Source organism: Salminus brasiliensis, chromosome 23, assembly GCF_030463535.1.
Source record: "Salminus brasiliensis chromosome 23, fSalBra1.hap2, whole genome shotgun sequence".
NCBI lineage: Eukaryota > Metazoa > Chordata > Actinopteri > Characiformes > Bryconidae > Salminus > Salminus brasiliensis.
In genome coordinates this window covers 29,388,289-29,405,637 of record NC_132900.1, presented here as the reverse complement: position 1 = coordinate 29,405,637, position 17,349 = coordinate 29,388,289, and the positions used below count along the sequence as shown (strand labels likewise).

The 17,349-nt window shown below is 40.0% G+C and overlaps 1 protein-coding gene across 2 annotated transcripts; it reads left to right on the top strand.

The window, feature by feature from the left end:
- Window positions 1-3,070: 3,070 nt before the first annotated feature.
- LOC140546024 (uncharacterized) lies at window positions 3,071-11,822 on the top strand. 2 transcript variants are annotated; one of them, XM_072669142.1, is made up of 8 exons: window positions 3,071-3,249; window positions 4,643-5,005; window positions 7,308-7,371; window positions 7,461-7,504; window positions 8,138-8,285; window positions 9,477-9,590; window positions 10,266-10,336; window positions 11,592-11,822. In XM_072669142.1, exons 1-8 carry the CDS (start codon window positions 3,163-3,165, stop codon window positions 11,613-11,615), a joined length of 915 nt encoding a protein of 304 aa, XP_072525243.1. In that variant the 5' UTR covers window positions 3,071-3,162; the 3' UTR covers window positions 11,616-11,822. The 2 variants fall into 2 exon arrangements, with proteins under 2 accessions (XP_072525243.1, XP_072525242.1); XM_072669141.1 differs by having other exon boundaries at window positions 8,138-8,308; window positions 9,479-9,590.
- Window positions 11,823-17,349: the final 5,527 nt, after the last annotated feature.

Here is a 17,349-nt window from a genome sequence, read left to right as displayed (position 1 = left end):
TCAAAAAAACAAAAACAGCATCACAAAAACAATGCATTTACATTTACATATTCAGCCGAAAGCAACTTGGCTCCGCCCTCTTTCTTTGAGTCTTTTATAAGGACTGTTTGGGCCTGGACTGCTAGAGTATTCATTTTTGTAAAATGGTTGTGTAAAAATCAAATAATTACAAATATTTTTTTTCTAAGCCCCCCTGTCTAAGGACAGCTGCAAACTGAACGACTGAATGTTCATGTTTGCTCATGCTTGTCCGGCTGGTGTACTATGGCCCTAAGGCGGAAGTGTCCTGGGACTGGTTTAGGATTGGACAAGAGCTCTTTTTTGTGACTGTTACAAGCACACGGATTCCTCTCCAGCTGTGTGTAGACCCTTAAATATTTAGTGTTGTCAGTGTGGGACAGTTAGCATCAGCAGGAAGACTCTAGGCTCCGGAAAATGCAGTTTGCTCGGGACACTAGCTCTTTTCTTCTTTTAACATTAGGCCTTCTTCTTTCTCTCTCTTTGGGACATCCTGAGAAGAAGGTAAGCAAGCTGAATTCGTTCAGTCTGGCTTTTATAAGGACTGTTTGGGCCTCGACTGCTAGAGTATTCATTTTCGTAAAATGGTTGTGTAAAAATCAAATAATTACAAATAGTTTTTTTTGTTTTGTTTTGTTTTGTTTTATGGGGCCTGGAAATGACAAAAATGTGATTAAAAATGCTGGATATGGGTCGCTTAATAAGAGCATGTCCTGGTAGACGCTCTATGACTTGACTCTATGGCCTGTGAACTACTAACGTAGAGGTGATTAACCTATATCTATAGGGAGAAAAAATTACTGTGCCATAGTTCCTACCTAATAATACTGTAATTCATTCATTATTATTAAATACTTGGCCATTTAACAATTGGCACCCAGTGGCATCAAGAAGGCTCGATGTGAAGGTAACATTGTGTTGTATAAAGTAATGTAATCCAACAAAACTATCTCTGGAAGTTGACATTGTGATTATATATATATATACAGTGAGTCCAAGAAGTATTTGATCCCTTGCTGATTTTCTTTGTTTGCCCACTAATAAAGACACTATCCTTCTGCACTTTTAATGGTAGATATATTCTAACATGGAGAGACAGAATATCAAGACAAAAATCCAGAATATAATTTTAAAGAATATATTTTAATTAATTTGTATTTCAATGAGGAAAATAAGTATTTGATCCCTCTTGCCAAACACACTCAATACTTAGTGGCAAAGCCTTTGTTTGCAAGCACAGCGGTGAGACGTTTGTTGTAGTTAACCACAAGTTTAGCACACACACCAGGGGGAATTTTGGCCCACTCTTCTTTGCAGATCCTCTCTAAATCATGAAGGTTGGTGGGCTGTCGCTTGGCAACTCTGACCTTCAGCTCCCTCCATAGATTTTCGATCGGATTGAGGTCTGGCGACTGGCTGGGCCACTCCATGACCTTAATGTGATTTTTCTTGAGCCAATCCTTTGTTGCCTTTGCTGTATGTTTAGGGTCGTTATCATGTTGGAAGACCCAACCACGGCCCATTTTCAGATCCCTGGCAGAGGGGAGGAGGTTGTCCCTCAGGATTGTGCGGTACATGGCTCCATCCATCTTCCCAGTGATGCGGTGAAGTAGCCCTGTACCCTTGGCAGAGAAACACCCCCAAAACATTATGCTTCCACCTCCATGCTTGACGGTGGGCACAGTGTTCTTGGGGTCATAGGCAGCATTTTTCTTCCTCCACACATGGCGGGTGGAGTTGAGGCCAAAAAGTTCAATTTTGGTCTCGTCTGACCACAAAACCTTCTCCCAATAACTTGGTTCATCTTTCAAATGATCATTGGCATACTTGAGGCGCGCCTCCACATGTGCTCTCTTCAGCAGGGGTACCTTTCGGGCACTGCAGGATGTGAATCCATTGTTGCGCAAAGTGTTGCCAATTGTTTCCTTGCAAACTGTGGTCCCAGCTGCCTTCAGGTCATTTGCTAACTCCTGCCGAGTGGTTGCAGGACGATTTCTGACTGTTCTCAGCATCATTGCCACCCCACGAGGCGAAATCTTCTTTGGAGCACCGGGCCGAGGTCTGTTGATTGTCATGTTATACTCTTTAAACTTTCTGATAATTGCACCAATAGTTGTTACTTTCACATCCAACACCTTACTAATCTTTTTGTAGCCCATTCCAGCTTTGTGAAGGTCAACAATTCTGACTCTGAGGTCCTGTGACAGCTCTTTGGTTTTACCCATGTTGGAGACTTGAAATCTGTGTGATCTGTCTGATTCTGTGGACAGGTGTTTTTCACACAAGTGATTAGTGAGAACAGGTGGCTTCAGGTCAGGTAACAAGTTGATTGGGAGTGTCTAACTGGTCTGTAAAAGCCAGAACTGCTAATGAATACTAAGGGATCAAATACTTATTTCACTCCATGAAATACAAATCAATTAATATATATTCCTTAGATTTATTTTCTGGATTTTCTTTTTAATATTCTGTCTCTCCATGTAAGAATACATCTACCATTAAAAGTATAGAATGATCATGTCTTTATTAGTGGGCCAACGAAGAAAATCAGCAAGGGATCAAATACTTCTTGGACTCACTGTATATTAAATGGGCTATTTTTAGCATTTGTGGGGTGAATTTTGAGTAAACGTTGAGTGTAAGATTTTTGCTGGACGTGGCAACCCTGCTTCCTAACCACATAAATACCTGCCTCCAGAGGAGCAGAATTGCTGCTGTTAGCTTTGAAGGCATCTCAACTCTGTTAAGAGGCCTTAAGTTCAGAGGACATGAACTGGACAAGTATGAGCCACCTCAGATGTTGGGATGGTGTCTCATATATCTGATTGTTGAAATATTGAAGAATGTCCTTTCCACATTCACTCTGGTCCATTAGGTCTGTGAGCCCCCTTTCTAAGCCCCCCTGTCTAAGGACAGCTGCAAACTAAACGACTGAATGTTCATGTTTGCTCATGCTTGTCCGACTGGTGTACTATGGCCCTAAGGCGGAAATGTCCTGGGACTGGTTTAGGATTGGACAAGAGCTCTTTTTTGTGACTGTTACAAGCACACGGATTCCTCTCCAGCTGTGTGTAGACCCTTAAATATTTAGTGTTGTCAGTGTGGGACGGTTAGCATCAGCAGGAAGACTCTAGGCTCCGGAAAATGCAGTTTGCTCGGGACACTAGCTCTTTTCTTCTTTTAACATTAGGCCTTCTTCTTTCTCTCTCTTTGGGACATCCTGAGAAGAAGGTAAGCAAGCTGAATTCGTTCATATGACTGCACATCTCAAAAAGTTATCAGACGCATTAGCTTTTCTGGGATTCTTCAAGCTTTTTTACATTTACATTTACATTAAAGGGGTTTAGCAGACGCTCTTCTCCAGAGCGACTTACAAAAGAGCTTCACTGTAGACTAGGATCGTAAAGATCCCTCTAAGCTAAGACTCTACTAAATACAGAGGTCAGTCTGGAGACCTCAACACTCCACACACTCCAAGTACTCTCAGAAGAGGAGGGTCTTCAGTCTGGGTTTGAGGACAGCGAGCGTTGGACTCTGCTGTTCGGACACCCGGGGGAAGTTCGTTCCACCACTTCGGTGCAGGACGGAAAAAGCCTGGACGCTCGTCTTCCATGGATCTTAAAGGCCACATTCACTTTTTGGGGGGCCTGGCTTTTTCCAGTGTTTGAGGCTAAGCTGCACTAACTTCAATGAATTGCTAGCCAAGTTTTTCTAGTGTGTTTCTCACCAGTTAGCATTATTTAAAGACTTCATGGTAATTAGTGTGTTCTAACTTTCTGTCATTTTCAGTCTGGTTTAACAGTTTATTTGTAAAGTGCATTATTATGAGGCCTGTTAGCATTATTTACATAAACCAGTCTGCACTAACTCTTACTCACTCTTAACTAGCATATTGTAACTGGCTCCTTTAAACCACTGAGTCGTATTTACATTTACATTTACGGCATTTAGCAGACGCTCTTATCCAGAGCGACTTACAAGGTAACTCGTATTACAGAGGTGGGCCAATGTAGTGTTAGGAGTCTTGCCCAGGGACTCTTATTGGTGCAGCGCAGCATACGGTCACCCAGACTGGGAATCGAACCCTGGTCTCCCACATGGTGTAATAGCTCACTGGCTGCTAGTGGTTTTATCTGTTGTGCCACACCAACCACCATATTCATCTTAAAAGACCAGTTACCATTACTGGAATGACTTCATTAGAGATTCTACTGGCGGCCATTCATTCGTAGATTGATTCCACTGTGGCCAGACTTACTGTAATGCCAAACAAAACTGTTAGCCAGATTAGCCTTTTATGGTATTTTTCTCACAGACTGAGGCCAGTCTGAGGCCTCCCTTAGTTGTGAGTCACAGCAGCATTTTGTGGTTGTACAATTTTTGCATTTTCTAGAGTATTTCGGCCAGTTAGCATTGTTTACTCACTTTATACTATTTAGCCTACACCAACTTTCAGTCATTTCTCACCATATTAGCATTTAAGAGTTTTTTTCATCCAGTACATTGAGGCCAGTTAGCGTTATTTACATACATTTGTGCTAACTGGTCCAAACCAACTCTTAACTGGCATATTTAACATATATATCCTTTCAAAATGATGGGAAGATGGATGTGTTTGTTGCAGGAGAAGGAAGGCAACCCTCCACCATCCACAGGGACCTGCGAACCCCTCCAGATTCCACTGTGCCAAGGCCTATCCTACAGCCATACTGTGATGCCTAACATGCTCGGCCATGCGAACCAAGAAGATGCTGGACTAGAGATCAATCAGTTTTACCCCCTGGTAAAAGTGAGGTGTTCCCCTGAGCTCCAGACGTTCATCTGCTCCGCCTACGCTCCGGAGTGTGTGAATGGGTCAGCCAAGCCCGTGTGCAGGACCACCTGTGAGACAGCTAAACTAGGCTGCATCGGGCTTATTAATAAGTTTGGCTTCAGCTGGCCAAGAAAACTGGAATGTGAGTCCTTCAGTACTGAGTCTTGTAAAGAGGTGAGTCCCGTTACTTTTAACTGACATAAAAATACATTAACGTTAAGGCATCAGCTGTGATTAACACACTTGTGATGTCATCAAAATGAACAAAATCAGCTTTTATGACAATGCTTGTTCAGTGAAGTTTTTAATAAATTTAAATATATGTTTTTAAATATATAATCCCAATTTGGTTCTGCCAGTTAACCCACCCCTTCGTAGCGCCCCCTAGCATTAGCAGGTCCCAGCGCACCAGCTAACAGTCGTATACGCCAGTCAACACTGCTTAAAAAATGATGTCGAGAGAGCGCTATCTACCCACCCATGGGTAGATGAACATGGCCAGTTGTGCTCTCTTGGACTCTGGCTGCTGATGGCAAAGCGCCATAGCTCGAGATTCAAACTCGTGACCCCCTGGGCCATAGTGGCAACACTTTAGAGGCCCTTATGTTGATTTATATAGCTATAGATCAGCTGTCATGAAGGCTGCCCTTGACACTTTTTTTTTTTACCAGAACTGCCAATAGAATAGGACACTCCTTTTGTCCATATAGTGTATGTGTTAGAGAGACCACGAACGTTGGATTTTCAGAGACTGAAGTTTTCCAGAGGACACCTGGACCAAGATCAGACATCTGGAACAATGTGCTCTGGACAGATGAATTCAAAGCTAAATTGTTTGGACACAGTAACAGAGGACATGCTTGGACTGCCTTTTCCGGCTGAATTTCCTGCAACATTTAGTGCCCCCTGTAGGTTACTATAAACAGCACCAAAATGGACTATTGTAATACATACACAAAAGTGATGTGTAGGCTCCAGTTCTTCCCTTAAGTCCTTCAAAAACATGTAAGCATGCCTACATTGTGTGTTTTCAGATATTTCATTTTTAATTTTTTTTTATATTTTCACTTAAAGAGCTTAAATATGCACCCAAGAATGGCTTGGGGCTCCAAGGGTTAACCTCTGTAAGGAAGTGTGGATGGTAGGTGGTTAGATCGTAGGTGGTATGCTACTGCATTAACCCTTGAGTCATTTCTGTGGAAGAGAAGACAAGCCCAGACACGGCCCAACCAAACTTCACTTAACCTCATTCTTTGTACTAGACTGGACTACTTTGTAAGCTGTGCTTCACTGAAAGTGTGAAATCACTCAGCAGCAATCCCTCATCAGTTGGGTTATTCATTATACAATCGGTCCCCAGTATTCGGGGTTAGGGGTCGTAGCATACAAGGAGTCTACACCTAATTTAAACAAAAAAATGCTAAATGGACAAAAGTATGCGGACACCACTGGTATAATGGGCCATATATGTGCATGTATGCAACTGAAAGATCTGTATATCACCAATATATCTCACTGTATACCTCACCTTTGCCAAAATTAAACCCAGATTTTAAAAATTGGACTTACCAGCAGAATACTGCTACAGATTCTCATTTATAATAAATACCAAAAACAAAAACAAAATACAAAAACTGTATAAATAGGTGTGTCCATTAGGCCCGGTTCATTTCTGTAAGAGAGACTGAAAGCAGAACTAGCATTATGACAAAAGTATTGGGACACATGCTCTTTTATTATTTCTTACATAATCAATAGAAATTAAAAAGGGTTTCTCCAGCTTTTGTGGGAGTACTACTAGATTTTGGAGAATTTGATTGCATTCAGCATTAACATAGTGAGTGTTAGTGAGGTCAGGATGTTGGTCAGGATGATCACCACCCCACCTCGTCATCCACAACTCCTCATCCTATCCCAAAAGTACTGGATAGAGCACCATCATTATTCAAGAAAACAGAGCTCAATCCAATGCTCCACAGCTCAACACTGCTGGGGGTGGGGGGTGGGGGGCATCATACCCCTCTGCACCTGCACCTGCCCCTAATGCACCTGGCATTAGGTAGCATGGTGCCAATAGGCTCATCATTTTGATCCCCTCCAGAAAGCCCTTTTCTACTGGCGTTACTTTTCTGAATGGTCCAGACAGGCTTACAAAAGCTGAATGATGTTATTAGAAGGGCTGTCCAAAAACATTTGGACATATAGTGTGTGGACATATGTGTTACAGCCATGGTGGCTCCTGGCTTTTAAGGCATTTGCAATGCCATGTTATGCCAAATACAAGGGTTTTATATTTTAAAGGGTTCTTCAGCGGTTCTTTAGGAAATGCCATTCGTCTGTGTAGAACCTTGACAGCTCGCAGAACCATCCGAGTGCCTAAAAGGTTCTTTACACTGATGGAAAACCTCTTGCTGATGTGTCTAGACGTTTGAAGGGTTGTAGTGTTGTTGTGAGTCGAAGTCTTTTTCTCTCACAGGGCTTTACTGCTTCTGAAATCCAGAAGAAACTGGTGGAAATGGGCCACGCTGTTGAAGAGCAAGGTGTGTAGAATTTGAAAGAACAGCCATGACGTTAAAAACAGTCACATCTCTGAGACTCACATTCTCTCTCGTTTTCCTTTCTGTTACAGTTTTGAGTCTCCAGACTGTTCGTATCTTGATGTCCCTGAAGGACGTATCCTTTTCACTGGCTGTAATGATTGCATGGACTGGTGTAATGTGGTCTGTAGACTGTATAGACTGTCAGCAGGTAAAGCCCCGGGCTATTGCTGACAGGTAGAGCTGCAACGATTAATCGACTTCATCGACTAAAAAAAATAGTTGCCAATGAATTAATCGAATAACCTTTGAGTTGGTGACGTCAACGAATGCAGTTTTACTGCTGCTGCTACTAAAGTCCCGCCCTTCAACAAAAAGAGCCAATCAGCTTGCTGGTTGCACCTCGAAGGTCAACAGTCCGGCCAGACCGTGTCAAAATATAATCCACTAATACAAACGAGGCAGTAACTCATTGTTAGTTAGCAAATATATAAAACATCCTCTAAAACAAGCCACATTTAAAAGTTGAGAGCTGCATAAAATTTAATTGATAATTGAGTTATTCATGATCCGAATAATTAATTAATCCGATTAATCGTTCCAATAATTGACAGATTATTTAACAATCAAAAGTTAGAAAATCTTCAGTGTTTGCATTTTGATTTCATTTCGTCTTTCCCCTCCCCGCCTCTTATAGTCTGTGACTGTGATTGTTTTTGATTCGGTTGTATCTTCTGCCTCTGCCTCTGAATTCCTTAATAATGTGTAGGATGACAGGTCAGGAAAACTGAACGATCACAAATTCCAGGAGCTGCAGAGCTATGTATCAGGACTCAAAAAAGAATTCCTGGATTATCAAAGAGGAAAAAACAGCGCAGTCAATGAAAGACAAATGAAGAATGCCCTCGCAGCCCATGGTATAAATGCCAACAACTTAGATCTTTATGTGTCAAATGTACATGTACTACTATTACTACTCTTACTACTGCTATTACTGCTCTTACTACTGCTATTACTACTCTTACTACTATTACTACTATTATTATTACTATTATTATTACTATTACTACCACTATTACTACTCTTACTACTACTATTACTACCCGTACTACTCTTACTACTGCTATTACTACTCTTACTACCACTATTACTACTCTTACTACTACTGCTACTACCCTTACTACTCTTACTACTGCTATTACTACTCTTACTACTACTACTATTATTATTACTATTACTACCACTATTACTACCCTTACTACTCTTACTACTATTATTATTACTATTATTATTACTATTACGACCACTATTACTACTCTTACTATTATTACTACTCTTACTACTATTACTACTTCTATTACTATTATTACTAATACTATTACTACTCTTACTACTACTATTACTACTTCTATTACTATTATTACTAATACTATTACTACTCTTACTACTACTATTACTACTTCTATTACTATTATTACTACTACTATTACTACTCTTACTACTATTACTACTACTATTACTACTCTTACTACTATTACTACTCTTACTACTATTACTACTACTATTACTACTCTTACTACTATTACTACTCTTACTACTATTACTATTACTATTACTACTCTTACTACTATTATTATTACTATTACTACTACATTTAGGTCTGTTGCATGTATTACTACAACATTAGGTATAATATTAAGTTTATTAGTTAACTACAACTTATAATTATAATGTTGTAAAGATAACAATAGTATTACTAGAACTATGCCTAATTTGTTTTTTCAAATAAAATTTGCAAATGTTTTTGGCATAGTTATATATTTATCTATTAGCTTTACCAAAGAACCTTGAAAACCCCACCTTTTAAGTGTCGATTGTGGAAGCAGTGTTGGATAATCAGCCATCTGCGTATTTTAGATATAGATACAGATGTATAATATTGTAAAGTACCTTTAAAGTACCTAAAGTAAAAACGTATATAGTGTTATCAGATTACTGTGTGTGGCACCACACTGGCAGTCTGGTACTGTGGTCAGTAGAAGCAGTGAGCTGATGTTGTGAGGTTATTGTGGTCCTGATACTTGTTCGTTTTTTCCATTTCTACTCAGACCTGCGGCTGAATGACCTGAATTTCAGCTTGCTCTGGGACAGATACAGCACCTCAGGGCAGATCAACTATGACGACTTTGTGGCCATTCTCGCAAGACTGGAGACCTTAAAAGGTAATTGTCAACAGTGAAGGAACTATGGTACATGATATATATATGTTGATATAGCAGTAGGAGATATACATCAGTTGGGATCATTGAATGAAGCTCACTGACCAACATTTATCGTTTATCGTAAATAGCTTTTCACTGATAGGCCGTAGCTCACATGTAACGGTTTATACATAAAGCTAGGTGATCAAGACTTTTACCATATTATAATGAAATGCTTTATAATGCTTTATAAACACAAAACAAGCAATATCATTACCCCCCACCACCCAAAACTGCTGACTAGCATGTTAACTAGTTGCTCATATTCATTTGGGTACAGCTTTAGATCGGGACGCCATAAAACACAGGTTTTTATTTTAAATATTGTATTTTTTGAAAGTTGAGGAAGAAGTATTTGGTGGTAGAGTAATACTACAGGTGTTTGCAGTAATATGGCTCGGGTTATGCAGCGTTACTCGGTTCTGGAAAGCTCCACCATTTGTGCAGTGAGCAGCGTTCCGGCCTAGACTGGGAATGACAGAGACCCCATTCTCCCTGTACCAGACAATGTAGCATCTACATGCTCCTCAAGCTGCTATTTGAAGATCGAGTTGCTACATAATACAGCTTTAACAGCTTGCACTGATGAAGATCAGCAGTATAAACATTCACACAGCGTTTTTTTTCCCATCCTAGAGCGCTTCAAATCTCATCGTATGACAAATTTGCCATGTGACTGTGTGATGGCCAGCTTTTCACTGGATGATGTAAGCTCTACTCTGCTGTAAACTGTGTGTGTGTTTGTTTAGCAGTGCTGCGTTTATAAACAGTAGGGTTTTTTATTTTTACTGTGTTACAGCTGGTGACAGTCTGGGTCCAGTATTAGTTAGAAATGTTAGCCTAGCATCTCCCAAAAAGCAAACTTCAGATATCAAACTATAAACGTGGCTCGGCTGATTGACTCCATCTGGTGTGCGTGATCAATCATGTCAGTTTGATTTTGGGAGTGAACTTTTCCTTTAATGTAATTCATTACATAACTATGATATATATTTATATATATTTTTTTTTTATGAAAAGACCACAAAAACATGTGAGGAAGTAGTTAAAGACTAAGTTTACTGTTGGTCTTGATCTTCACCTAAACTGTTACGCATTTGGACACATTTGAACCTAGTCTTTACTTAACTAGTCTTAGTCTTGGAGTTTGGTGTCTTCACTACTCGCCAAATACAGCAATGAGCAAAGGCATAGGCCATACTGGCCTCCTGCAGTTTTTATTAGATAGTAACAAGTGGTAACTTTAAATAGGTTCTAATTGGTGCTCCTGAAAAAATAATTTAATAAATTCAGAAGTTGACTTTTCAGACTTTACATATGTGCAGAAGTTTAATTAATATATTTACAGAATTTGAATTCAGAAGTTTACATTTTTAAAAGTTTAATCAGACATTTATTTTTTAGAAGTTTACTTTTAGGAAAAAAATTCAAAAGTTAACTTTTCAGAAGTTTAATTCAGAAGTGAATTAATTTAATTCAGAACTTTTGAGACATTTTCTTTTCAGAAACTAAATCAGAAGTTAATAGACATTAAATTCAGAAGTTTACTTTGCTGAATTGTAATTCAGCAGCATGCTTTTCAGAAGTTAAATCAGATGTTTCCTTTACAGAAATTAAATTCAGAAGTTTACTTTTCTGAAGTTCACGTTTTAGACGTTTCCTTTTCAGAAGCTAAATCAGAAGTTAACAGACATAAAATTCAGTTTCATTTTACTTTTCTGAAGTTTAATCAGATGTTTACTTTTCAGAAGTTTAATTCAGACGTTTACTTTTTAGATGTTTGCTTCTTACAAGCTAAATCAGAAGTTAACAGACATAAAATTCAGAAGTTTACTTTTCACTAGTTTAATTCAGAAGTTTGTTTTTTGAATTTAAGTCATTTAAATTTAAAACATCTAAAGACAGATTTGTGCACCCAATGAATCTTTAATGTTTTACTGTTCTAACTTTCTTTTCTTTCAGTTCATCAGAGACACTCTCCTGTGAAGTGTGCTCTGCTCTGGTGTCGAGAAAGGATCCTTAACCACACATCCTGTGGGTTTTCAGTTTAAACCCATTTAAATTTATAGAAAACATGTCACTGAACTGTAAACACCATACCATACTTTTCCTAAAAGCATCATAGTGGTTAGTAATGAGATAATACTGTTTTATTAAAGGGAATCAAATAAAGAGAGAAAAGAAAATGTACAACTCTAGCAGACCTTTCTTAAGTATCTGTTTATTGGTATCACTGGACCACTGGAGTATTTAATAACCTTTTTCTAAATCTGTTTGATTTTTTTTGTTGTATAATTATCATCTTGGCTTATGAAAACATTTGGCAGTATACACAGTTATAATAATAATAATAATAATAATAATATGTCATCTAAAGTCAGACCAAACCCTGCCAAATAAATAAAAAGGTCTCCCCACCAGCAGATGGTGCTAAAAACCTTTGCTTTGTATGCAGATGTGGTACCAATGGCTCTACCTTGTGGCACACTACCATCGGGTCTAATTTGTTATTGCAGGCTCTTTATACTTGTACTTTAAAAAGCTACAAACTGCATATGATTCAGAAAACATCAAAAAGGCCACTATTTATTTCTATCAGTTTCATTTCTATTAAACTAGGTATGCATTAATATGGGAATTTGCACATTTCCAATGTCCAAAATTTCTGAAATTTATAATTACAAATATTCAGTAGTTCAGAGTCATCTAAACATCTCAACATCTTCTGAAGTTCAGTAAATATGTCATCCAATATCTGTTTAATATCAGTTTAATGACAGTCATTGTTTTAAGAGTTAACTGCCAATACCAATATGATTCAATTTATTCCGTTTTTACTTTTAAACATATTTTTTTATGTGCCAGTTCAATTGTTCAAATCCATCACCAGTTCCAACACGCACTTCCCAGAAAATGAGCTTTTATAAGTGTAATTTAATTGTTTTATATTTATTTTAAAATATAGAACGCAGATTTCAGAAGAATGCAGGTTTAAGGGCCAACATACTTTTAGGGTGTAAACAGTGTATACATCAACTCTTAGAAGCCACAAAGTTTTTCATCATTGCATAATTACTTAAACATAATTATATAAAATGTCAGTTAATTACATACTAAGTTATGTAATGAATTTAAAATACATTCAAGTCTGATATTCTGACTTTTCCCCATTAATAGTTGATCTGATTTACTTTTCTTAATAAAATGAAAATATGCAGCTACAAAACAAAACAAAAAAACCTTGTCCATCAACAGATGGCGCTAAATGCTTTGTTTTGTGCCCGTAAAGAGTCCCTGAGTCCACAGCTCCACCATGTGCCATGCCTGAGCAGGGTCATTTGCTATGTCATTTAACCTGAGGATATAGTCATTTATAAAGCTCTAAACTACAGAGGATTCAGAAAAGAATAAGCAGCTATGATGAATTATCCTCTTTATCAAAGTAAATCTTAATAAAACCACATTGTAAATGTTCAGTTATTGACTAGTCACTCACAAGCCTTTTGTTTTCTGATAATTTTGCTGTTATTGGCCTTTAAACAAATCACTGGGAAAATAGTACCCCATGGCCTACTAGTGGGCCCGTTGCCGTTGTTCAAAAGTCATAGGCTTTGTGATCGTACCAAAACCTCTATCTGTCATTTGGCACTATCACTTATTTTACACTATATTGCTCTAAAAAGGCTTTACGATATTTAGAATCTACACAATAAGGACAAAAGTATTGGGACATCTGCTCATTCGTTGGTTTTTCTGCGATATTAAAATCAAGGGTATAAAAAATAATGTTTATTCTGCTTTTGTTGGAGTAACTGTCTCTATTGTCCAGGGAAGAAGGCTTTGTACTAGATTTTGGAGGAGCATTGCTGTAAGGATTTGATTGCATTCAGCGACCAGAGTGTTTAAGAGGCCAGGATGTTGGAAAATGGTTATATATCCCTTTAATGTATTCATAACATATATAGGAAAAGCACACTCAGCCATCATTGCAAGTGAGAGTTGGGAAGAGATACACACACACACACACACACACTCACACACACCCACTCAGACCACATGTGTGTGCGAGACATTTATGTGTTAATAAAGAGATATTTGAAGAGGCCTATCTAATAGTGACCCTGACCCACTGGCTCCCCAGAGAGTGCTGTGTGTTAAACTCCAGCACACATTAACCTAGCTTGCTTTGCGCACACACACACACACACACACACACACACACACACACACACACACACAACCTATACTGTGTTTGTTGACATCTTCACGCTCTAGAAGCAGAGAAAGCCTAATGGACACATGGACTCCAGCCCTTCGATTATGAAACCTTTGAGGGTGACCTATTAGGGCATCACTGATTATGGCAGTGCTGCTATGCTGAGCGTTTTGACCTACAGAAGAGGTCAGCTGGCTATCACACACTTAGCATGCACTTTTCACCTGACTAGACGAGAGTGGACAAGCTTGGAAATTTCTCTAAAATCCTGACTAGGCTGATTTAAGTTTGAGTAAAGTTTTTTAAGGTGTATAAGAAAATCTTGGAGGAGGTGACAATAATATGTATCTCAATGTCCCTCTGCAAAGCCTGTGTGACCGCTTGGTTGAGTTGCCCAGTTAGGGTAAACATAATTGGACACTAATGTTAGGGCAGCATAAACACTGCACAACACTTTTTAATTAAAACAAGCTAGTAATACTCATTATTTCTGCCAAGCCATCATAGCTGAACCTCACTGAAGGACACTGTACATTAAATAGCAATAGCTACCTCTAAAAGGGTTCGTAGATATAGACATTTTACTGTGACACGTAAATGAGGCTGTAATTGGAGAGATGGCCGTATTTTACAGGGACTGCTCTGTGATACTTGTTAGCTCGTGCCTAGAATAACCCTAACTGGGCAAGTCAACCAGCTGGTTGACTTGGACATCAGAAGGGGGTTTTCTTAGGTTTTAAGCTTAGTCTAACTAGAGTCACGGGGGTTTCGTTAGTGTCTGCATTTGCTGAAATAACGCATGAACATTCTACTCGACCCATACGTGGTGTGTTTCTGTGTGTTTGAGGACTGTGGCACATGCTGTTGCCCCATACATGATTAAAAACGGGAGAAAGGAGCACCCTATCTCCCAGAGTAACAACTAAGATAAGGCCTTTACGACTTTAACCACTAATTTAGCAAGTTTAATTAGACAGCGTCATGTATGACCCTTGTGTGTTTGACATACACACACATACACACACACACACCAGTTTCTATAGCTCCAGACGTGATCCTCGGTGTAGTTACAGATTAACACAAGAACTAGCACAGGCCTATATACACACACATTATCCACACACTCATCCCACTGACGCTGCTGTCGAATCACCTTCAGGCCTAATTCTCAGCAATCATCTATCCTGACTATGGGAGGCTATGATGCTAAGCGCTAGGGTAGACCTTGAGTCGTGCCTTATTTTCCGACACAGTTTTTAATAGTCTCTGTTCTTCGCAGTGACCCATGACCTCTCCACTTCTTCTCCTCGTCTCTCTCGGTGTCGCCCACTCTGCCAATAAGCACATGTGTGCAATAACGTGCCATCGCTAATAGGCTAGCACATGACAGATTCGTTTTCGATGCTCTGGAGGTGTATCTGCTGCATTTGCAGAGTGGGTGGGGGTTGTTCAGGGGCCGAGTTTCAAACTACTGCTTTCAAGCTTGACTGATAACATGAGTCAAGGTGCTTTTTCTTTCCCTCAGCGTCTTACGCAACCCCTTTCGTTAGGATGTTTACTTTGGGTCCATCGCGGACAAAGTCTTCTCGGCTGTGAAATCCAGCATGGGAAAGCTTACAAAGTAAAGCGTGGCCCTTTATTCCAGACGTAGCAGAGTAACCAAGACATACAGTTAGACCTGTACACCTGCTCATTCATGCCATCATCGAATCAACCAATCGCGTGGCAGCAATGCAGTGCAGATATGTTCACAGCTAATTTTCACAACAACCAAATGACCATCAGAATGGGGAGAAATGTGATCCCAGTGAACACTGGAAATGAAAGTGAAGACTGGCCAGGTCGATGAACCTCGATTCCTGCTAAGGAGCCCAGACGGCATGTCCGGATTTTGGCACCGACAGCATGAATCCATGGACTCATATTGGTGTAGCACGGTGTGATTGAATATTTTGCATATGCATTTAGCTTGATTCTTATACAATGATACACTACATGTCCAAATATTTGTGGACGCTCCTTTTACGAATGCATTTAGCAGGTTTAAGTTGCACCTGCATAGCTGACACGGATGTGCAAATACACATACACAGCTTGTCTAGTCCCTGTAGAGAAGTACTGCCAATAGAATAGGACTCTCTGGAGTAGAAAAACATCATGAAGCTATTGGCACCATGCTGCTGCCTAATGCCAAGGGTGGGCTAGAGAAGTATTACGCCCCCCAGCATTGAGATGTGGGGCAGTGGAAGAACTGGGTTCTCTGGAATGATGGTGGATGTGCCATCCAATACTGGTGATCATCCAACTTCCCGATCCAACGCAATCAAATCCTCACAGCAGTGCTCCTCCAAAAACTAGTAGAAAGCCTTCCATTCTGGACAGTAGAGACAGTTACTCCAACAAAAGCAGGATCAGTTCTTTTTTTTATAACCTTTAATTTCAGAAGAAACAATGAATGAGCTGGTGTCCAAATACTTTTGTCCTTTTGGCTTCTTTTGGCTGCTCCATTGCTGTAGAAGATCCTGCAGCTGCTTTGCTGTGTTTGAGTTGAGGTTGCGACTTGGTGGCAGGTAGGGATCTTATCACGCCTCTCTCCTTTTCCTCACTTTTTGACCTCCAGCTGGAAGGTCACAGGGCAGGTCTACATTTTTGCTTTTAATTTTCGTCTTCCAGAGCCGGTGCATCAACCCCCCCCACCTTCCCACCCCACAGTCCTTCACTCACTCTCTCTTGTCTCTTTGTTTTCTTCCTGCCGTACTGCGTCCCTCATCATGTCTTTTTCTCTTTCACCCCCCCGGGTCCTCTTCTGTCATCACTATGACCACAGCGTCTCCCTCTGACCGCCCCCCTCCGACCCCTCTACGTCCTGTCTCAGGGGCTATCAGAGTCATCAGGAGCTCCATCAGCAGCCCTATACATCACACATCACAGAAGCTCAGGACCCATCACAGGGGCTTCTGACAAACCCACCGTTCGACTGATTTCTGGAAGAGTCACTATAGCAGCTTCTTATCCCAAATAAAGTGTGCCACAGAGGGTCTTTGCCATGGAAGGCCATAGAAAAAGAGCCATTGTAAATGAGATGGTTCTTCACGAGACCAAAAGTGGTTCTTCTATGGTGTTGCCCAAAGAACCTTTATTTTTAAGAGTGTGGGGGGCTTCTTGCCCTGTGTAGTGGGCCAAGATGCCCTTCTTTTTTTCAAATTTTTATTATTTTCCACTTAACAAACCACATCCCATATCCAAACCCTGGGTCTAACACTAACTGATTAAGTTATTAGCACCACAGGACACCTAGAAATCGACAACCAGCCAGTTAAGTGAGTAAGTCTGCAGTTAAATGAGCCAACCGTATGGGCCAAAAGGCCCTTTTTAATGCCACAATCTGAAGTTGTAGTTTGGTAATAGGTGGGGTCATGACCCAGACCTCCCCCTCACCTCCTTTCTGTTGATCCAGCTCAGCCTGGAGGCTCCTCATAAGGTGACTAAGCCATGAAAATGTAC